The 24,074-nt window shown below is 33.0% G+C and overlaps 1 protein-coding gene across 8 annotated transcripts in view; it reads left to right on the top strand.

Moving 5' to 3' along the window:
* Positions 1-24,074, top strand: part of LOC145260550 (uncharacterized) — a 103,496-nt gene that overhangs the window by 52,374 nt on the left and 27,048 nt on the right. For all 8 annotated transcript variants that reach the window (XM_080118779.1, XM_080118778.1, XM_080118783.1 and 5 more), the window contains 4 exons: positions 5,901-6,029; positions 7,429-7,538; positions 14,187-14,313; positions 23,874-24,040. In XM_080118779.1, coding sequence (XP_079974905.1) covers positions 5,901-6,029; positions 7,429-7,538; positions 14,187-14,313; positions 23,874-24,040 — 533 coding nt within the window. The remainder of the gene's footprint in view (positions 1-5,900; positions 6,030-7,428; positions 7,539-14,186; positions 14,314-23,873; positions 24,041-24,074) is intronic.

Raw genomic sequence — 24,074 nt, 5'->3', positions numbered from 1 at the left:
TATCACCATACTTTCCCTTAAACACGTCTGTTGGACTTTTATAAGTACAATACTTAATTATTTTTTTTTTTATTTTTTAATGGAGAGTAGAAAACGCATTGTGGATGCGTTATCGGCAGCTCCTGTTACTCTCGCTTCTTCTTATTTGTCCCTCAGTCCTCATTTTTTAATGTGATTTTTCTGACAAAGGGAGAAGAAAAAGCTGTTTTCTAGGTTGGCAGTATTTTGTGTGAACAGTTGGCAGAGATGGCGGAAATTTTCTGTTTCTATGTCTATCCTTGTAGCCATGTCACTAGTAAGGGTGCTGGAGGTAAACGTTTTGTCTGGGCTGACGTTATCCGCCTGATAGTCAAGGACCCGAACCTTGGATTAACCACTAAGGAGGCTGTCCTATCAGCAGGTGCAAAGTACTGGGGCTGCTGTATTGCCATTTGGTGAATGGATTCTGGACCATGCAGTAGCTTCTGGTGGGGCCTCTCGATGCCATACTAGTGGGTAATTGTTACGGCTTGACCTTATCATTAGCTACAAAAAAAAAAAAAAGAAGAAAATTCTTCATTTCTTTTTCTCTCTTAGAGCAGGACAGAGGGGAAACTAAGTAAATCTGACGACCTAGTCCACAAATTCCAAAATTTCATCATGACAAGTTTCAAGAAAAAATACATGATTAAATCCGGTTCTCCAACTTCCAACGTAGACCCCTACTACCATGTCTCCTTCTCCAACATCAGGGGTCTACGTTCTAACCTTCCAGAGGTTGAAACCCAATTACAGGAGACTAAACCAGACCTTTTATTTTTAAGTGAAACTGGCATTGGACAGGCTATTTCCCTAGAAGAGTTCGTAATTAAAGGATACTCTAACTTAACTTCTAAATCTGACCCCCAAGATCGCCATGGGCATGGAATATGTGCCTATATTAAAGATAGCTTTCCATGTGGTAGGGACATCTCCAGGGAAGATCCTAACTTACCCTATATGTGCTTCCGGGTTGCTTTAGCTCACACTACGGCATTTTTATTTACTCTCTATCGCCCCCACAACAGTGGAGTTACTATCTTTAAAAGCATATCTGAGAAAATTGACCAAGTCCTATCTGCTTATCCTTCAGCTAACATTCACGTATGTGGAGACTTCAATGTTCACAACGTCGAATGGTTGACCCACTCAAACAAGACCGATGATGAGGGGAGATTCTGTCATGATTTCTCCATGGCCTATGACCTCACTCAAATTGTTCAGGAACCCACCCGTGTGCCTGACAATGACGGCCAGTATGCAAACCTACTAGACCTTTTTCTCACAACTTGCCCTGAACTATGTTCAGTTTCTGTTCTGTCGCCTCTTGGATCTTCCGACCACTCTGTTGTATCAATTAAGATAAAAATGAAATGTAATAAGTCCCCAGACGTACCTCTCCATCGTACAGTATATCGATACACTAAGGCTGACTGGGATAGCTTCCGTACATTTATAACTGATCTACCTCTGCATTCCATATTTAAAAAGGATGTGTCCTCTATAGTATTAGACCTGACAGAATGGTTAATTGTAGGTATTGACCGTTTCATACCCTCGAAAAAGTTTCAGCAAAAACCTAACAGCCAGCCATGATTCTCTCCAGAATGTGCTGCTGCCATTGCACACAGAAATCACTTTTTCCACTGTTTCCAACGTAATAGATGTATGGAAACTAAAGCCGCTTTCAGGACTGCCAGCAACCATTGTAAGAAAGTAATAAAGAGCGCAAGATGGTTGTATGCTCAATCTGTTAAGTCCAAAGTAGCTGAGCAGCGGCTTGGTTCCCACCAGTTTTGGCAAATAGCAAACAGAATTCTGAACAGAAGCGTGTGCTCCATCCCAACTATCATCAATGGACCTGAGGTAATCTCGTCAGCATCAGACAAAGCCAAACTCTTTGTCAAGAACTTTGCAGCTAATTCTACCTTTTGCGATCAAGGCCGCCAACCCCCAATATTTCCTCCTGTATCTGAAAACACACTGTGATATACGTATATCTGTATGTGATGTTGCCAAGCTAGTCAAAAACCTTGATTCCAGTAAAGCAACTGGCCCGGACGGTATTCCAATTATAGTACTCAAAAAAACTTCAACCTGAACTAGCGCCCATATTTACAAAACTATTTAAACGTTGTCTTAAGGAGAATAGTTTCCCATCTCCCTGGAAAATTTCATCAGTATGCCCTGTATTTAAGAATTCAGGTGATCGATCATCCCCCCTCTCAGTACAGGCCAATAAGTTTCCTGTGCGTCATGAGTAAGTTGCTGGAATCTGTGTTAAATACAGAAGTAATCAACCATCTCAACAAAAATAACCTTCTTAGTGACACTCAATATAGTTTCCGTTCTGCTAGATCTACAGCAGATGTGCTTACAGTTATATCTCATAGGATTAGCAAATCTCTCGACGGAGGCAACCTTTCTAGGGCAATTGCTCTTGACATATCAAAGGCCTTTGATAGGGTATGGCATAAAGGTTTACTTCATAAGATCTCTAGCTATGGTATAGCTGGAAATGTCTTCTCAATTATTAAATCATTTCTTTCTGATAGGTTCATAAGAGTAGTAGTTGAGGGGCAAAAATCAGAAGCCCACAGTATTAATGCCGGTGTCCCTCAGGGGTCCATCCTGGGCCCAACTCTTTTCCTGATCTACATTAATGATCTTCCAAATCACATCCTTACATCATTTGTAGACATTTATGCTGACGACACTACGATTTATGGTAGCACATCTAAGACAGTAAACGACCAAGTTCTCTCCAATTCTCTCTCCTCTGATCTTGAGCATGTAGTACAATGGGGAAAGGAGTGGCTGGTTACTTTTAATGCATCTAAAACCAAGCTTCTCTCTTTACATCATCAACATTCTGATCCCCATCTGGCATCAATTGAAATGAATGGCTCTCGTCTTCAGGAGGCCTCAAGTTTTGACAAGCTTCTGGGCTTGATCATTACTCCTGATCTGAAATGGAACACGTACATCAAATCTGTTGCCAAGGCCGCTGGAAAAATGGTGGGATTTTTCTATCGATCCAGTAGATATCTCACTGCTGATGCAATTCTCTATCTATATAAGAGCCAGGTACGTCCAAGGATGGAATACTGTTGCCACATCTGGGCAGGAGCTGCGAGAAAGGACTTGTCCTGCCTTGATAGAGTTCAAAATAGACTTCGTAGCCTCGTAGGAGATGTCCTTTTCTCTTCCTTGCAACCTCTATCTCACAGAAGAGATGTTGCGAGTTTGTCTCTGATGTATCGTTATTTTCATGGAAAGTGTTCGACTGAGCTTCAATCTATGGTCCCCCCTCGCAAAACTTTCACAAGAAACACTCGTCTAGCTGTAAACACTATCAATAATTCCCCCCACTCTTTATCTGTGCCTAAACCTAAACGTAGATTCCATGAACAAAGCTTCTTTCTTAGAACTGCACGCCTGTGGAATTGTCTTCCGTTTTCCTGCTTTCCGGCTGACTACAATATGGTTGTCTTCAAGTCTAACGTAAATAAGTTCTTGATGAGCCGTTCCATATAAGTTATCAAATTTAACAAATTTTCATTACCAATGATTATTATATTGTCCAATTTCTACTGTACACTCTTTAACCCTTATCCTTGAGTGGCCTCTTAGCCTTGATAATGTGTTGATACCTATGAAAAAAAAAAAAAAAAAAGAAAAAGTCCATGTGAATAAGTTCTAATTGAATCGTTCCTCTAAGTAATCCAAGTTACAAAATTCCCACTGTTTACTATGCTAAAATCACAATGACTAATGTATACCTATTAACCCTTATCCTCGAGTGGCCTCTTGGCCTTGATAAGTGGTGACACCCATGTAAAAAAAAAAAAAAAAAAAAAAAAAAAATAGAACTGCAAGTTTCTTCAGCTCCGCGAAGAAGACGTCCACGGGTTCTCCTGGCATGAGCTTCCTAGTGGCAAATGTTTCGTAGGCCGTACAGGGATCCATGGCAAATGCCTTGTATAAAGCATTTTTTATACAGGTAATATCAGCCCTCTCCACAGCACTCAGTTGCTGATATACACTTAGGGCGCCTCCAGCCAATCTCAGGGGAATCACGGTATGCACCCCCTTTACTTCACAGAGGTTGCAGGTCAGCTCAACCCTTTCGACCCAGTCGACAACAGAAGTGGATCCGTCGAATTCGGGTATCAGTTTTAAATCAAACTTTGCCCCAGCCATAGTTGTCCAGGAAAAGAGACAAAATGAAATCGCCGAAATAGCTTATGACCTTCACCGAGGTGCGCGACTTGACACACAAAAATAAACCGCCTCTTAATCACCTGCTAACGCACGCGTCACTGTAACGTCCAATGACAACAACAACCACAACCTTCTCACTCGACCTGCCTTTATACCACTATCTCAATCCCTTCTCTTGCGCATGCGCCTGTAGATTCTTGACAACCTCGAAACTTCCGCTTATAAAAACCCAAGTTTTGTTGTCTCGCATGCCTATACAAGACACAAACACGAGGGCGTTTGTTGTGTTGGTAAGTACTACACTCCCTCTGATCTGATGATCACATGTAGTACTTACCAACACAACAAACACGAGGGCGTTTGTTGTGTTGGTAACTACTACATTCGGTTTGGCGATTATTTTACTAAGAATTCCCATGGGTCCTGCTGGTATGATTTAATTCAAACTGTATTCAAACTGTACATTTGGAATACAGTTTTGTTTATTCTTGGTTGCGTAGTCAATCTAGAGTTATTTTTTTTTTTTTTTTTTGATTGATTGAGACTGTCAGACAACTTCCTCATCTTGGTTGTTATAGTCACAACGTTTTGGCCGTTTTGCCCTCCAGCCTTCATCCACTAGGACCACTCGGCCATATGTCCTAGTGACATATGGTCAAGTGGTCCTAGTCGTTGTATCAAAGTTTACAGTTACCCAAAGGTGCTGAGTTCAATCCTGAACGAAGGCAGTGAAAAGTAACATTCAAAACAGAATCAGCAACTATTTGCCAGAGCCTAGCTGGAGTCTGAACAGGATACCCCCATAATAATAATAAAGGGTTGGGTTTGAGACTCCTAACAAACGGTTCCCCAGTTCGATACAAAACACCTGATGAAGGCTGGAGGGCAAAACGGCCGAAACGTTGTGACTATAAAAACCAAGATGAAGAAGTCAGTCCGACAATCTCAATAAATGAAAACACCTCATCTCAAAAATACAGACAATTACTAGTGTTTTTTTTGGGTTTTTTTTTAAGTTCCATGTGTTGACTATTCAAACGCTCTAATATAATCCTAGAACAATTATATATTTATACCTTTACCGACATAGCGAATCTTGTATCAAGCAAATTGATCTTTATTGCAAAATAACAGCCTTTTTATCATCACTATGCAATGAAATTTTTTTGTAGTTTCAGTGTATAGAGATGATGAATCTTCAGAAATGAAAAAAAAACTTCACTGAAACAACTGTATTTGATACATGCTAAAAACTTCCTTACAAGCCACCATTTTCTTTTTAAATATAAATTTATAAGTGTTTTTAGCATTTTGTTACTTGCACAAATGCAAGTCTGTTTCTTTGCATTTAAGATTAACCATGTCTCAAAAGTTCACTGTTTTGATTGTAGTTTTATGATATAACACTTTATTTTGCAATCAAAATTAATTTGCTTGATACAAGATTTTTAGCTTTGTTAAAACCGATATTTAGTTAAACCATGTGATTGCATGTGCCTGTGACTTCTAAAGCATACAGCTGTTAGCATAGGATATTTTTGTATCTGATTTAATTACTGTTGAGTGCTTGCGTAGAACTTAACACCTTTTAACATAAATTATTTTTATGAAATAAATTCGTTAATTCTCCATTAACTTTTTTTGTTTTTCTTTTGCAGGTTGTTCTAAGGAATTGGATGTGTACAAACCAAATGTCAATGGACAATGGCCTTCAAAAACGTACAACACCACATTTAAACCATCTATCAATAATGGTCAACTTTATTTGACTGTCATGTGGATAGCAAGTATGTTTTTCCGTACATTCAGTTTCCTATTGTAATAAATCCAACCACTTCAATTAGATCAGTTGAATACCTACTTGATATGACACTTAAATTTTTTACATTTAAAATGTTTCTTGTAAATAATACTAAGTAAAACTTTTTGTAATAAAACTGTACTTTTAGGCTATTAATTTTATTCACAAAAACTAATAGCAAACATAGTGAAATTTCTTATAAATAATACTGTGTCTGCTTTAAGTTATTAGTAAAACTTTTTTGTAAATAAAATTATGTATTTTCAGGCTATTAGTAAAATTTATAAATAAAACATGTTTTTAGGCTATTAGTTTAATTTACAAAAACATGTTTTAATAACCTAAACCTATGTAAAACGTTTTGTAAATTAAACTATTAAATGCAGTTCGTAATTAAACTGGAAGTAAAAAAAAATTGAAAAATTAAAAGCAATATATTTAATTGGAATTCATTATTGAGGTGAGTTTTATTTATTAATTTTATTTATTGTGGACTATTACCCTCATCTTTTCTTAGTTGTCTCATGACGTTTTGGCCAACTATTCCTCTGGCCTTTGTCAGGTGGTAAGGCCAGAGGAATAGTTAGCTGAAACATCGTGAAACAACTAAGAAAAGATGAGGATAATAGTCCACAATAAATAAAATTAATAAATAAAACTTATCTCGATAATGAATTCCAATTAAATAATATATACCATTTGGTACGGATCCGACCATGGAAGATCAGATAATAAAATAAAACATGAATTTATAAGACCAAAAATTTCAATCTTGATCGCCCTTCGGGGCCTGTGTTGCAGTTCATAGACGTTGAATCTCTATGGTTCCAAGTGAGAATTGTCTGAAGATAGCAGTTTCAATTCTACCCAAAGCCGGCCAGAGGCTTACTTTGCCAAAAACGTGGTGAGACAACAACTACGGAAGTGGATGCAGTCAGGAGATTCGGAGTTCCTATCCCATCGCGGTTACCACCTGATGAAGGCCAGAGGAATAGTTGGCCGAAACGTTGTGAAACAACTAAGAAAAAATGAGGATAATAGTCCGCAATAAATAAAATTAATTAAAAACAAGTTCTGACAAAATCTTACAATCTACAAGTCCTAAATTAAAACAATATCAAATATAACTTGATAGGAATAATGTATTGCTAAACAAATATGGTGGATTCAGATTTCAGTGACTCATGTCTGAGTATTCAGGTAATCTGGGAAAAGTTCCCTTGTTTTCTCTGAAGTTCTGATCCAAAGAAACTAAAAATGGAGTAACTCATTGAGCTTTAGTAAATATTTCCTTTTATTTTAATTGTGACTCTATTATAAACTGATGCTTTTAGGTTGTTGTTGTTTGAGAGAAATTAATCTTTTTAATTCTTTTGTATATGCAGATACCACAAATATGAATGGATTCAAAATTATCTTGAAATCAACTAATAGTTCAGATATTTGTATAATATATGACTACACTGATTCAGTTAAAAACTATCCTCCTGGCCTGGTAAGTTATTTTATTTATTCTGTAAATGTTTTCCGAGTTACATCTGCACTCAAATTAAATTTTGACAAAAGCAATGTTCAATCAAATTGATTTGAACCCCCCCCCCCCCGAATGAACAAGTATGGTAATCACAGCCCCCCCCCCCACATACACACACATACACACTCCACTTAACCTGCCTTCCACTGTGTCACTCTTAACTGGACTGTTATCAACCTTTGCAAATCTAAGACTATCCCAACCATCATAAAACTGGCAAAACCCACTGCCTCTCCTAAAACTAACTCCTATTGATCGATCTTTTGTTCCCAGTCATTGCCATCCATTGACCTATCATGCTATTTTAGCTTTTGTGTTCCTTTGTGAACAACTTTCTATCCATTGTTCTACTGATAAACTCATTTCCCCTTTTTGTTATACTTTTTTTTTCTTTCCCACTTCCCAACCAAATGGACAAAAACAATTTTGTTTTTTACTTTGATTTATTGCTTATGAATTAAAGATTTGTATATAAAACCTTATGCGGTTTTGTTTTCAACGGAAATTAAAAACAAAATTAAGAAAAATGGTATCTAGGTAAAATGTGTCCTTTTGCCCATTTTACATGACCTCAAATCAATTTGTTTTGACATTTTTAATTCTTCACTCATTGTCTCAAAGCCATTTGATCTTTAATTTCTACAATTTAATTATTTTGGGGCAAAATTCTTTTATTCAATGCCATATTTTGACAATGTTTATGAGAGAATGTTCCACCAGCACTCCTAAAATAATCACATGACATAAAATTTACCTACTGTAAGATCAAGTTTTTTAGTTGAGAATTTAAACCTGGTTTGACTGCAAGGTCAATAAATCCAACTGAAAATAGTTTGTGCTCAAAAAGGATTTAATTTGTTAGGAGCATTTTCCTCAAAATAGAAGTTTCATACAAAAAGGGACAAATGAGATAGGACTCTATAGTATTTAGATCTTTTATTTTACAAGATCTGAATGACAAAATTTTATAGATTCAGGTAAAAGAAATTCTATGCTATTTAAAAAAACGTTTGATGACATTACGATGATTAAAATTGAAGAAATCAGCAGTTACCACATTGGCACTCACGCAGATCAATCTTCACATAGTGTTCATAATTCAGTAAGTCGACCTGATGGCATCACATTCTTATATTAATGCTATTTTATGGATAAGCGCATAAAGTGTACAGATTAAAAATAACATTTAAATCAAGTTTTAGAAATAAAAGTCCATATATAACGACCGATGCCGCAGCATTCCCACCGGTCAAATACCCCCCTCACTGCAATATGCACCTCGCTGCATGCATTTATGACACCAATAGTGTCATACATATAAAGCTGGTTTGTTTCAAAGCTTAGTTACCTTGGTTACAAGGCAAAATCAGAAAACAATACTTTTCCTTATAAACAGTCACTTCTCATCAGAAAATCATTCAAGTCAGCAAAAATAAATTCTATTTATACTAATGGTTCACTTATAAAGTCCAAAAGCCACTTAAGTAAGTGTAAGATTTTCAGTTACATGATGAAATAGTACTATAGATTTGTATGTACTGAAAAGTAATGTTTGCTTTTTGTTTTTTAAAGTTAAAAACAAATTTCGTGAGAAATATCCAAATCTGTAGAACATAAAATTAAACAAATTTTGAAGCTTATTTTTTGGATTGCTAAGAAATTGATTTGTTTTACTGTAAAATCAATAAATGCCTAGAATTTAAGTTGCTAAGAAATTGATTTGTTTTACTGTAAAATCAATAAATGCCTAGAATTTAAATTGCTAGGAAATTGATTTGTTTTACTGTAAAATCAATAAATGCCTAGAATTTAAGTTGCTAAGAAATTGATTTGTTTTACTGTAAAATCAATAAATGCCTAGAATTTAAGTTGCTAAGAAATTGATTTGTTTTACTGTAAAATCAATAAATGCCTAGAATTTAAGTTGCTAAGAAATTGATTTGTTTTACTGTAAAATCAATAAATGCCTAGAATTTAAGTTGCTAAGAAATTGATTTGTTTTACTGTAAAATCAATAAATGCCTAGAATTTAAGTTGCTAAGAAATTGATTTGTTTTACTGTAAAATCAATAAATGCCTAGAATTTAAGTTACTAAGAAATTGATTTGTTTTACTGTAAAATCAATAAATGCCTAGAATTTAAGTTGCTAAGAAATTGATTTGTTTTACTGTAAAATCAATAAATGCCTAGAATTTAAGTTGGTAAGAAATCAAATATAAACATCATAGCAAACAAGATATGAATTACAAAAAGAGCGAGAAAGGAAAACTTTTATGATAATTAGTAAAAAAATTACTTAATAGCTAACGACAAATGAAAAGGGATAGCATCCTTTTCAAAAGGAAAGGGTTGTCTAATAACATAATTTAAGAGTGGAGTAAGCATATTGTTGAATTCAAAATGACCACCATATTGGAAGGCATAAGAATTAGTTCAGATCAATAAAGAGCTAAGGCCAAAGTTCAAGAAATATCAAAATTTTTGGTCACAAAAAGAATCTATTCAGTACAGGTGAAGATTTCTTCCATTACCTTTCCATATTTGGTAGACTGAGGATTTGGCATGGGTTGTCTTGCCAAGAAATGGATTTACAACTCGGTAAGTTACAGCTCTACCTATGTAGAGCAACTAATACTCTTGCACAATTATGTACAATTAGAAGTGATTTTGAAAAGTAAATAAAATAGTTTACATTATTGTTTTTCAATATTGTGTTTCATATTGTTGCTTTGAATTTGAAGCAACAATAAATGCATCTGTTATTGTTGTGATGCGTAAACATGTTTCCACTGACATCTGATACAAACTGCCTACAATATTATTGCATCAGTTTCAGAAGATATCTGATCATCTTAAAAATCTTTGTTAGAATTTGTGTCAGATTTTCATTTTATGGAGGTCTGGCATGAACCCCACAATATTATGGCACCATCTTTTAGATAGAACAGACACTAAGACAGTCAGAAAATGTATTTTATTTCAACTTTTATAATAGTAAGTTACAGCAACTGAAGTTTGAAAAATATATTTTTTATGCCATTTTCGTCAATCAGGTGATTGTATCTTTTGAAATGGTAGAAATTGACAACATTCATCAGAATATATAAATTTGCAAAATACATTTTCTGTGTCTAATCTTGTCTTGTCACTTGCAAAAAAAGTTGCATGTTTATATGGGAGAAGAATAGGATTTGGAAGATTGCCAGCATAAGTTTCAGGAAACTCTGTCTATAAAAAAAAATGAATTAGTTAAATTGCCAAATTTTTAACAATGGTTGAAATGCCCCTGTATAAGAAATATTCCTCTATCAATTTGTAGGAGTGGTCATTCCTATCTGTTGTGTTAATTGCATATCAAATTTTGTGATTACAAGATCTGTTCTACTCGATTAGGTGCTTCATTTACATACTCTGCTAAACTTTCCTGAATCTGAGGTTTGATGCCCTGATTTGACCTCTCACTCCTGATTATTCTGGAAGGTCTGTACCACTCTCATATTTCCTCCATCTTTTTAATAAAGATCTGTTTTTATCCTCTGCATGTGTTACACCATTTTTGCTTTTCTCCAGGTTTTTAATGACATGTTACTTTTATCTAATTCTTAAGGTTGAATTTTTTTATTACTGGTTTCCTTGTAATGGTTTTTTTGTTTTCATTCTTTGGAAATCTTATTTCTGCATCTGTAAACTTCAGTAAATGGTTCTGGACTAAAATTTTATTCCTTGACATGCCATTTGTCATAAGATTTGCATCAGATTTTGTGTCCGTGCAATGTTTCTGCTTTGATTGTTTGGTCTATTACTTCCAATTGCATGAATTCTATAAACATTTTTACATAGTCTGGATTGTCTAGTGTGTTCATGCATCTTATTGACTCCATTGTTATGCCATGTTAATCACAAATAGTCTTGTGACTACATTGGTACTGCTCAAGATTTGCTCTTTGATTTAGGTGTCTCATTTATATCCAATGCTATGAATATTCTTACGTTTCTTTCTCCAAACTTTTCTATATGCCAACTCTCTGAATCCGTCAGTTGAAGCCAGATTCATCTGAAAAAGTTCATCGTTAAATAATGAACATTAGTGTAATCCTTAATCTTCCATTCTACACTGAAATAGGCCTCATCATCTATTAGCGGTTCTTCCTCCCACTCATCTCTTTTTGGAGGTGGGTGATTTACTGTCTGATGCAATCCTACTGGAAAATGCCGACAGACCCGTTCATACTTTTTTTATCCAAATGACGCTCGTGGAGAAGCTAGTTATCTTTTGAAATGGTGGAAATTGATAACATTCATCAGAATATATAAATTTGTAAAATTGTCACACATTGTTGCTGTGGGAAGTACAGGATTTTTTTTCATATGAACGGGAATTCTTGGTGCATGTTTATTTTATGTTTGTCAGATATTTTGTCTGAAATGGTCCAGTTCAATCCTAGGAATCTGACTTTTTACTATGTAACAGAGCTAGGCACCTGTCACTTTTTACTTACATAGAATCTTGGGCATTACCTATTCTGGGACCCCCACACCCACCCTGTGGACTTTGCATTAACCAAAGCATTATGAGTGATTTGAGTTGATCTTATCTAATTTGACCCCCCCCTCTCCTTTGAAATTTTATTTACATTAGTTAATCACAATAAGTATAGTTATGTAAATTAGGCATATAAATACCTTTCTTATTTTTGTGTGTATATATATGCATATATGTGTATATAGTGTTTTTAACTTAAGAGTCACTACTTGTCAAGGCCACTTGAGAATGAGGGTTAATGTAATGCATGTTAGGTGGTGTAGTAATCATTAATGTTGTAAACTGGGTAGAATTTGTTTACATTGGATTTGAAGGTTGCCATGTTTCACAGGTCATATTTCTGGGAAAGAAGCTTTGTTTCATGGACTATACGTTTAGATTTAGGCACAGTTCGTGGGGGAAATCGTATAGTGGTTGTAGCTAGTCGAGAATTTTTGAAAGTTTGGCAAGGGGAACCATAGATTAAAATTCAATTAACCACTTGCCATGAAAATAACGCTAGAACAAAGACAGGCTTTATTTTTTTTTTTTTTTATTTATTTTTTTTACAAGGTAGTCATCTCTTATCAAGGCCAGCAAGCCACTTGGAGATAAGTGTTATTGCGTGTACAGTAATCAATGGGATAGTATCATAGTAATCGTTAGTATTGGAGATTTGATAAAGTGACTTAAGGGGGCGGTTCATCAGGAATTTGTTTATGTTGGACTTGAAGATATCCAGGTTGTAGTCGGATGGGAAACAGGCAAACGGAAGAGAGTTCCATAGATGTGCATTTCTAAGAAAGAAGCTTTGTTCATGGAATCTACGTTTTGGTTTTGGCACAGATAAAGAGTGGGGAAAATTATTGACAGTGGTTTCAGCTAGACGGGTGTTTACCGTGAAAGATTGGCAAGGGGGGGACCAGAGATTGAAGCTCAGACAAGCACTTGCCATGGAAGTAACGATAAAACAAAGACAAGCTCGCAGCATCTCTCCTGTGGGAGAGAGGTTGCAGAGAAGAGAAAAGGGCATCCCCCACTAAGCCACGAAGTCTATTTTGTACTCTGTCAAGGCAGGATAGGCTGTTTTTAGCAGCTCCTGCCCAGATATGGCTTGCAACGTTTCTTCTGTGGGGAAAGAGGTTGAAAGGAAAAGAGCATCTATGTCTTGAAGTTTTGAACTCTATCCAGGCTGGATAGAGCGTGCCGAGCAACTCCTGCCCAGATGTGGCAACAGTACTCCATTTTAGAATGTACCTGGCCCTTATACAGATAGAGGATTGCATTGGCAGTGAGATAACTACTGGAGCAGTAGAATGATCCAACCATTTTTTTCCAGCAATCTTGGCAACAGATTTGATGGATATGTTCCATTTCAGATCAGGAAGGAGTTCCAGAAGCTTGTCAATACATGGAGCTTCCCCAAGATGAGCCATTCATTTCAATTCGGGTGTAATTGGGGTCAGTGATTATAAAAGGAAAGAAGCTTTGTTTTCGATGCATTAAAATTAATCGGCCACCTTTTCCCCCCATTGTATCACATCTTCAATATCAAAAGAGAGAATCAGAAAGAGCTTGATCATTGCTGCCCTTTGAAGTGTTGCCATAAGTTGTTTTCTGCATAAGTGATCTAAAAATGTGATCATTGAAGATTAGGAAGAGTTTTGCCCAGGATGGAACCTGGAGGGATGCCAGCAGCTGAGTTTCTTATTTCTGCCCATCATGACTATCAAAAAGTATTTAATAGGGACACATTTCCAGCTATTCCATAGCTGGTGATCTTGTGAAGTAGACCTTTTCTGCCATACTATATCATAAGCCTTTGATATATCAAGAGCTATTGCTCTAGAAACAAATCCTCTGTCAAGATTCATTAATCGTGTGTGTGTGTGTGTGTGTGTGTGTAGAATTTAGTTTTAAAAAATCTGTATTATAAAAAAAGGAGCTCTTTTGATGATGATAGAATTGTGATGAATGAAAAACTTTCACATTCATATTTATTTAGATAATTTTTTTAAAAATTTATGTCTATTTTTTGCCTGCCTTTGAATTGTTTGATCAAATCACTTAATTTTTTTTATTTCAGTATTCTTTTTCGATTAAGCTTTCAATGAGGAGTAAACACAAAAACCGGGATTTTAAAGGACTGTTATTTCCTTTGCCACACTCTGGTAATGAATCACAAGTTTTTTCTGTAGATTTTGATACAAGAGGTAAGTTATAATCTTTCTGTGCTGTTTCTGAGTAAATGGATGTGCAAACATTATCTTGGTGTGAACAAGCCTGAACCTGTGTATAAATCTGCAGTTTATTACATGGTTTGTCATGAGATTTTCTAATTGGTGGCTTGAAAAATTTCCACATAAGATTGTTACTAAATATAGCTACAAATTCTGTTAGATTTAAAATCCAAATGTGACAAATGTTCTTAATTGCAGAAGAATTCATTCAGAAAAATCTTAATATTCTAAATTATATTGTTTTGAAAATGTGGTTGATTGTGACACTAGCGTAAAATTGGGGTTGGATGTTTTCAAGTTAAAAAAAAAAGTTTGTGTCTGGAGCTATGATGACTAAACCATGTTCGGTATGCTTTCTCTAGCCATCAACCTGCACCCATGTGCTTAATAGATCTGCTGAACTTTATTGTTGATGCAAAGGGTAAGTGGTTTTGTCGGCAGCTGAAAACGAAAACTCACCAATGAGCAGTAAAAAACTGTTTGTTAGAAACAAGTTTCTACAGTATAATATTGTGAAGTAAAATAAATTTTAAATAAGATAAATCTAACTTGTGTCTTAAATTTTTTATGAATGAGACGACTTTTGTTTCTGATTAAATACTTTTTTTGTCCAAACTTTCAACATGTTGATGTTGGCTTTTATGTTGTGAAAAGGAAACCCTCTTAAAAGTCAACTTCTTTTTAAAAGAAAACCAGCTGCATAGTTTTGCTTTGTTATATATAAATAGAAAACAAAACTGGAATTGATGCGCAATAATTTGGGCCTGTCTTTTTCTCAGCAAAATTTGTTTAAAAAGTGCTGAGTTAGTTGCTTTTTTAAGTTGGAATTCATTTCTATTTAAAAAATAGTTTTATTTCATAAATATTTTTTAAGTTGTATTTCATTTCTATTTAAAAGAATAGTTTTATTTCATAAATATTTTTAAGTTGTATTTCATCTCTATTTAAAAGAATAGTTTTATTTCATAAATATTTTTAAGTTGTATTTCATTTCTATTTAAAAGAATAGTTTTATTTCATAAATATTTTTTAAGTTGGAATTCATTGCTATTCAAAAGAATAGTTTTATTTCATAAATATTTTTAAGTCGTATTTCATTTCTATTCACAAGAATAGTTTTATTTCTTAAATTTTTTTTGACTACATTGCTAACTAAAAACGTGCTATTACATTGCTAACTAAAAACGTGCTATTACATTGCTAACTAAAAACGTGCTATTACATTGCTAACTAAAAACGTGCTATTACATTGCTAACTAAAAGTGCTATTACATTGCTAACAAAAAGTGCTATTACATTGCTAACAAAAAGTGCTATTACATTGCTAACAAAAAGTGCTATTACATTGCTAACTAAAAACGTGCTATTACATTGCTAACTAAAAACGTGCTATTACATTGCTAACTAAAAACGTGCTATTACATTGCTAACTAAAAACGTGCTATTACATTGCTAACTAAAAACGTGCTATTACATTGCTAACAAAAAGTGCTATTACATTGCTAACAAAAAGTGCTATTACATTGCTAACAAAAAGTGCTATTACATTGCTAACAAAAAGTGCTATTACATTGCTAACAAAAAGTGCTATTACATTGCTAACTAAAAACGTGCTATTACATTGCTAACTAAAAACGTGCTATTACATTGCTAACTAAAAACGTGCTATTACATTGCTAACTAAAAACGTGCTATTACATTGCTAACTAAAAACGTGCTATTACATTGCTAACTAAAAACGTGCTATTACACTGCTAACAAAAATGCTATTACATTGCTAACTAAAAACGTGCTATTACATTGCTAACAAAAAGTGCTATTACATTGCTAACAAAAAGTGCTATTACATTGCTAACAAAAAGTGCTATTACATTGCTAACAAAAAGTGCTATTACATTGCTAACAAAAAGTGCTATTACATTGCTAACAAAAAGTGCTATTACATTGCTAACTAAAAACGTGCTATTACATTGCTAACTAAAAACGTGCTATTACATTGCTAACTAAAAACGTGCTATTACATTGCTAACTAAAAACGTGCTATTACATTGCTAACTAAAAACGTGCTATTACATTGCTAACTAAAAACGTGCTATTACATTGCTAACTAAAAACGTGCTATTACATTGCTAACTAAAAACGTGCTATTACATTGCTAACTAAAAACGTGCTATTACATTGCTAACTAAAAACGTGCTATTACACTGCTAACAAAAATGCTATTACATTGCTAACTAAAAACGTGCTATTACACTGCTAACAAAAAGTGCTATTACATTGCTAACAAAAAGTGCTATTACATTGCTAACTAAAAACGTGCTATTACATTGCTAACAAAAAGTGCTATTACATTGCTAACAAAAAGTGCTATTACATTGCTAACAAAAAGTGCTATTACATTGCTAACAAAAAGTGCTATTACATTGCTAACTAAAAACGTGCTATTACATTGCTAACTAAAAACGTGCTATTACATTGCTAACTAAAAACGTGCTATTACATTGCTAACTAAAAACGTGCTATTACATTGCTAACTAAAAACGTGCTATTACATTGCTAACTAAAAACGTGCTATTACATTGCTAACTAAAAACGTGCTATTACATTGCTAACAAAAAGTGCTATTACATTGCTAACAAAAAGTGCTATTACATTGCTAACAAAAAGTGCTATTACATTGCTAACAAAAAGTGCTATTACATTGCTAACAAAAAGTGCTATTACATTGCTAACAAAAAGTGCTATTACATTGCTAACAAAAAGTGCTATTACATTGCTAACAAAAAGTGCTATTACATTGCTAACAAAAAGTGCTATTACATTGCTAACAAAAAGTGCTATTACATTGCTAACAAAAAGTGCTATTACATTGCTAACTAAAAACGTGCTATTACATTGCTAACAAAAATGCTATTACATTGCTAACTAAAAACGTGCTATTACATTGCTAACAAAAATGCTATTACATTGCTAACTAAAAACGTGCTATTACATTGTAAACTAAAATTATAAAAAAGGATGATTGAATTCATTTTAATTGGGAAAAGAAGAAACTATAAAATCCTAATCAGCCAATCAACAAATTTTGTCATAAAACAATTATTCATGTACATTCGACATAATTTATGCATACTATTTAATTTTTATGAAATGAAACATTTTTTATCATTATTATTATTAATATAAAACAATGATCGTTGTTATGATAATATATTGATAATTCACTGATATGGTTTTTTAGCAATGTTGTTTTTTTTTTCTTTTGCAAATAAAAATTAATCTAATAAAAATATTTTTATGACGACAAAATTTTTTCATAATTTAATGATTTTAGATTTTTCTCACAATTTAAAATTTTTCTTCTGTCAAGAAAATACCTAACTTTTTCAAAGTATATTTATCAACATTAACAACAAAAATAATAAAATGATATTTATTAATAAAGCATGCTCAGAATAACATGAAAAGTATCATCACATAATGTAATATTAATCAATAATGCAAGAAGTTTTTTCTTTTGTTTCGTAATCACACAAGATGTGTTAAAAAAAATAAAGTAATTTTTTTAATAAATATATTGTTTCGTTTTTCGTGTCTTCACTCCGTGACTCCGTTCCATTCAGTTACGTTACATAATCAACTGCATCCACTCCGATAGTTTGATTTTTGCCGAACACTGATCTTAGACATTACTTTAAAAAAATATACAAATTTATTTTCTTTTGGAGAGGGGGGGGGCTATTTTTAAAACTATATCTACTTCAGTATTTTCTTTAAATTTCTATTTTTGAACGATTATCGAGATTCCCAAGACGTGATACTCTCATGGCAAACATTTTATTTGTTCTCGAGTAACACGCGACTTTTTTTAAAAACTAAAACGTTTTAAAATAAGTTGAACCACTAAAAACTTACAAAGCTAGGTAGAAAATGAACACTTAGAAAATCGATTTTATATATTTTAAAACAACAGTAAACAAGTAAATATTTTTTTTTTTAAATATTATAGGTAAGAGACTACACCTAAGGTGTAGTCTCTTTTAAAAACAATACCCCCTTCAAGAACGGTCCTAAAATATGTTTTCAATTGATATGTATTCAATAATGGACGAGTTTTCTTAAATTTTATGCTGCATCTAATTTATAATTAATTCTAAATATAATCTTCGTTAAGTTTAACTATTAAAATTTAATACGGCCAGTGAGTAAAACTGTTTCATCTGAAGGTAAATTTATTTGTCTATTATTATTAGCAGCAAAGTTTAGTATCTGTTCTGAGACTACACCACCTTTTCTGTCCTCGTTTAGTGGAGGAGAAATTCTTCTTGACTTGTTTTTCTTACTAAATAGACACTTTAAAATAAGTTAAACCGCTAACAACTTAGCAAGCTAGGTAGAAAAATCGATTTTGCCTCTTTTAAAACAGTAAATACGTATAAATATTAAAAGAACATATTATGCAGTCTGTAGTTTTGTTTTTGAACTGAATAAACGCTTTAAAATAAGTTGAACCACTAACAACTTAGCCAGTGAGGTAGAAAACAAACACTTAGAAAATCCATTTTACCTTTTTTAAAACAACAATAACTAACTAAAAATATTCTTAAAAAATATTGGGGGGAGGTAGTCTCTTTTAAAAACAATATCTCCTTCAAAAATGATCTTTAAATGTGCGTATGCATTTTTTGTGCCACACTATTTGCAAATAGTGTTTTCATGTGCAATTCAAGTTTCACAATATCTGTTTTTTAATCAATTGTAGTTTTTTATTCAATTGTAAGGTGGAAGCACAGAATGGATACAAAATACCCTCTCCTCTCCATGTTAAGAATGGCTTTCAAAATAAAATTATTTCAGCACGGTACCAAAAGACAGACTTACACGAATGCTACGACTATAGCGAAATACGCATTGCCTCCGATGTTGTACGTAGTTTGACTGAGGGGGCCATTATTATTTTTACAAGGAAAGAATTTTTGCGGGTGTGACTTAGTTTTTTTATTTTTATTTATTTTGGCTTGAACTTTGCGCATTATTTTATGTTTTTTTGCTGGAGTTTAAGTAATTAATAGGAAAATTGGTGAAAGCCAAATGGAATCCTCGCTATTTTTAAATATATTTTCAAGTTTAATTAAAGTTTTACCATACCTGCACTATTTTTTATTTAAGACTAGCGGGGGTACCCGGCGTTGCCTGGGTGTTTGGAGGTGTATATGTAGGAGAGGGTGACCCTGTTTTAATATTATAAAAAACATGTTAAAAAAAATTGGAAAAACCAAAACAAAGCTAAACAGTGAACAAACGTGAAAAAAAAGGTGTAAAAGAGAAAAAAAGTTTAGGTAGAAAGACAGGTTCGAACCCAAAACATTGAGGCTAAGGCGGAAAAAAAAAAAACCTGACACGTTACCTCTACACCAAAGAGAGATATAATTGAGAACGGATAAAATTAAACCTTTAAAAACACTTGCAGGTGGTTTTAAACTAAACAATGTTTTCTAGGTCAAACATGACGTCATTGTCAGAGTAGCAGGAGGAGAGAAAATGAAGAAAGATTTTTTTCGGCACCCCTCCTTGTAGAAAAGAGTCTTGTTTAGGGTGAAGGAATTTCATGTTTTTGGCCAATTTTTCGATATTTGTCGTCCAAGATGTCGAGCTTCAAAATGATACCAATCTCATGAAAATCTGTCGCCTCTGTCGAAAGTACAAACACACACACATTTTCGCTTTTATATATATATAGAAGAATACCTGCGTCATTTTTTTATTTAAAAATAAAAAATTCAAGTTCGCTCGAACTTTATGGATTCTTTTCTTATTGTTTTTGTATTCTTTTGTTGTCATTGTTTTTTTCGTAAGTTTTTTTTTTTTGCCGTATTTAACAAAATGAAAGCAAAACAAAACCAAAATAAAAATTTGGTGCTTATGCACTTATGTTACCGTTATTTTTTTATATTTTAATGGTTTAAGGTGTCGTAAAACTTAAACTTGAAAATACTATTAAAAAATAGCGCAGATCAATAAGTGTACTAGCACCAAATAACATTTCACTGCGTTTCGATCTACGACATTCCATGAGAGGTACATACATGCTAAAGCTTTTTGTTTATCGTCACAAGTGCTAATTTTGACTTTCACCAATTTTCCTGTTAACAATTACCTATAATGAAAATTCCGGCAAAAAAAAAAAAGAAAATATCCATCAAAAAAAGAAAAAAAAGCAGATAAAATCATAACAAAATAATCTGCAAAGTTCAAGCCAAAATAAATAAATTAAAAAAAAACCAAAAAAACTAGCTCACAAAAATTGTTTCCTTGTAAAAATAACGGCTCCCTCAGTCGAACAACGTACAACATCGGAGTCGATGCATAATTCGCTAGTAGGGTAGCACGTGTACGTCAGCCAATCACATTTTATAACTCAACCTGTTTTATTTTTTCATCTGTTAAACACATGGTTAATTAAATTAAATTATAATCACATCCTTACATTTGAAATAATAGTGTGACTAAATTATACCTATTGTTCATTTCAAAATGTAAACAAACTTCTGGTTAAATTAATCGATACCGGTGTTGAACGTAAAGAGTCCCTTTTTAAGGATTAAATTGTCCGACTAGTATTTTCAAGTTTTACGATACCTTTTTGTTCATTAAATTGTTAGGTGGAAGTACAGAATAGTTATTTACAAACAGCTGGGCACACAAGCAGCTTTGATTAAAACGAAAAGATAACATCAAAAGTCCTAACAAGCGATCAGTTAGTATACACATAGTTGCAGCCGGCAGCTATTGTGTAAAGGTAGTATTATTAGTCGCTTAGCGTGGCTTGGCAGAAAGGTTAGTATAAATAGTTACAGTGGAAAAACTGTAATATCCAAATCTGTAAAGTATATCTTAAATCGATATATCAAAATATATTTAAAAAAAAATCAAATAAAGCAGAATAATATCAGCATAATTATTATCACTATTCCAAAGGAATTCATCAGATATTTGAAGAAATTTAAAATTTGCTTCTTTTTTTTTATGCTATACCTACGGCATCATTCCTTATTCTTGCTCACTCTCTCTCTCTCTCTCTCTCTCTCTCTCTCTCTCTCTCTCTGTGTAAAAATCAATGTGCAAGCGATAAGATAATATAAACTGCTTGAAATAGCATCAACAATTCTAGTAAGCAGTCAGTCTGATGCCGTAAGAAATAAAGAGTAGTAGTAACAATAATAGTTCCAACAGACATTTATTAAATGTTATGTTATAGTAGTAAGAATAGTTGCCCGGTTAGAAAACTCTTAAGGAATGATTTTGTAAAAAAAGATTTTTTTTTAATCGATATTATATCAAATTATATAAAATATGTGAAATAAAAGAGAAAAACATGGAGATTATTATCACTATTCCAAAGGAATTCATTAAATATTTGGTGAGGAAATTAAAAATTTGTTTCAAGCGGTACCTAGGGCTTCATTACTCAATAGTAGTCTGCAAGTAACATTTTGTTTGTCAAGCAGTTACTTGCTTGACTAATTTAACAGTGTGGGAGGACTTAAAGAAAGACATAGACTTATCAGGATAATGCAAAGCTCTCCAAATTGTATTGAAGCTTATAAAGAAAGAAAAAGACAATATACAACTAGGTGTAGGGTAAATGAGAACCCATCACCTCAATTGATGTATACCTTTTCTAGAACAAATGAATAATTCTATGTATATATTACTATATAATTTTTTATTGCCATTTTTTTTTTTTTTCTAGTTTTATTTATATATATATATATATATATATATATATATATATATATATATCTCAAAGACAAGTTAAATGTAATCAGTTTTGTCTTAGAGGAAACTTTGATAGTTAATTCATGCTTTTGTCTCCTAGACAAGGTTAACTTGGAGACTTTTTGTTAATTCTTTGTTTTCTCCACTCATTAACTTTGTCACCCCCATACTTATTCTTTTTGACTAACTGCCTGAAAAGCCCCCCCTCCCCGAGTTAGTTCTTTTAAGAGAAATTTCACTTAAAGAAATTATTCTGATTGATCAATAAGTCACAGACGATTTTGTATTTCCTGCTATTGATCCATACTTGGTCATTCAATGAAATCTTTAGTTTTTTTCCATGTGAGAGGAGATGCCACTGTATGTGAGCTTGATCTTATTTTTGGAATAGCACACTTTGTAATTGTTGGCACAAGTATTTTAGCTGCTATAGAATTGTGTAAAATGGGTACCTTTTTGTTAATTCAAAATGGAGAAAAAATACCTTTTTTAAATCTTCATGTGACAATTCAATTTTTGTATCATTCATAATGAAAACATTCTTTTCTACAGAAATGACTTTAAAATTGTTTCAAGCAATAAAATGTCCATGTTGACCTCTTTTCAGTATTCCATAATCAATTTAATTAACTACTAATAATCCAATAAAATACCTTAGTGTCCAATGATTCACTATGGTTTCAAACATTTAGTTTGAAATTTGTTTTTCTCAGCTAATTTTACTGATTGAATAGACACATCTGGAATGCTTTTTTGGTTCACTTTTGTTATATCTTCTCTCTGGCGAGACACTTTACATTTTTTATCTCGTCTTTCTTGTAAGGTTTTTGGATAAAAGTTAATGCTACTAAGACTCAGTTTAACATTCATTGGCAACATGAATTGGAACAAATACATTGAGGATGTTGCCAAGGCTGCTGCAGAAGTGGGTTCCCTCAACTGTGTTCGAGAATTACTCACGCCAGAGTGTAATCTTTACAAAGTCACAATTCGCTCATACATGAAGTCTTGCCACATCTCTGTCGATACATCTACCACTAATCTCGCTTTTAAACAGTTCCAAAAAAATATACAGTCATTTAATAAGTTTAAAATTCAAAGGAGTAAATTATTTTTAATTTTTTACATGCGTATGCATTTAACTAAAAACTAGGATTACTTTGAAATAGTTTCTATAAAAAACTGAAGCATGCATAAATGCAGTAAGTAAAAAGGAATTTCTGCTTTTATTTTAAAACTAAATTTGCTCTTATGGTTATAACTTGTATATGGCACTCATTTGCCTAAATTTAAATTCTTTTTTCAATAATAAAAGTGAAAAAGAAAAGGAATCATTTCAAATTACACAATTTTTATTCAATTTTTTTTTAACCAAATGATGTTCCATTTGTATTTCATTATACAACTAGTTTTTAAGATTATACCATATCAAGTTTCTTTTCTGATCAATTTCTTTTTTTTTTTTTTTTTTTCATATAAAATGTGACCATGTTCATACAAATTAAATGTTCTCAACATTGGAATGTATCAGATAAAACGATCAGTTTTTTGTCTCTAAATATCAAAATGTGAAATTTTTTCTTTTTCTGTAACAAGGCTTCCTAGACTGCAGCAGTTAGTGTTCGTTTTACCTATAAATATCAAAATGTGAAATTTTTCTTTTTCTGTAACAAGGCTTCCTAGACTGCAGCAGTTACAGTGTTCGTTTTACCTATAAATATCAAAATGTGAATTTTTTCTTTTTCTGTAACAAGGCTTCCTAGACTGCAGCAGTTACAGTGTTCGTTTTACCTATAAGTATGATGGGATGAATCTACTCATTACTCTAAATAAAGGCCCAGCTGAATGCAATTTCAAAAAATATGAAATTGAAATTTTCAGCAACAGGACAAAAGTTGATTCTACAATCATCTGTACTCAAGTAAGTAAAGCATAATTTTTAATTGTCATCTTAT

Source organism: Euprymna scolopes, chromosome 36 (assembly GCF_053919585.1).
Source record: "Euprymna scolopes isolate OS-2025 chromosome 36, ASM5391958v1, whole genome shotgun sequence".
In the NCBI taxonomy this organism is placed as follows: Eukaryota; Metazoa; Mollusca; class Cephalopoda; order Sepiida; family Sepiolidae; genus Euprymna; species Euprymna scolopes.
The sequence above is the reverse complement of the archived record's forward strand: the minus strand, read 5'-3'. Positions and strand labels throughout refer to the sequence as shown.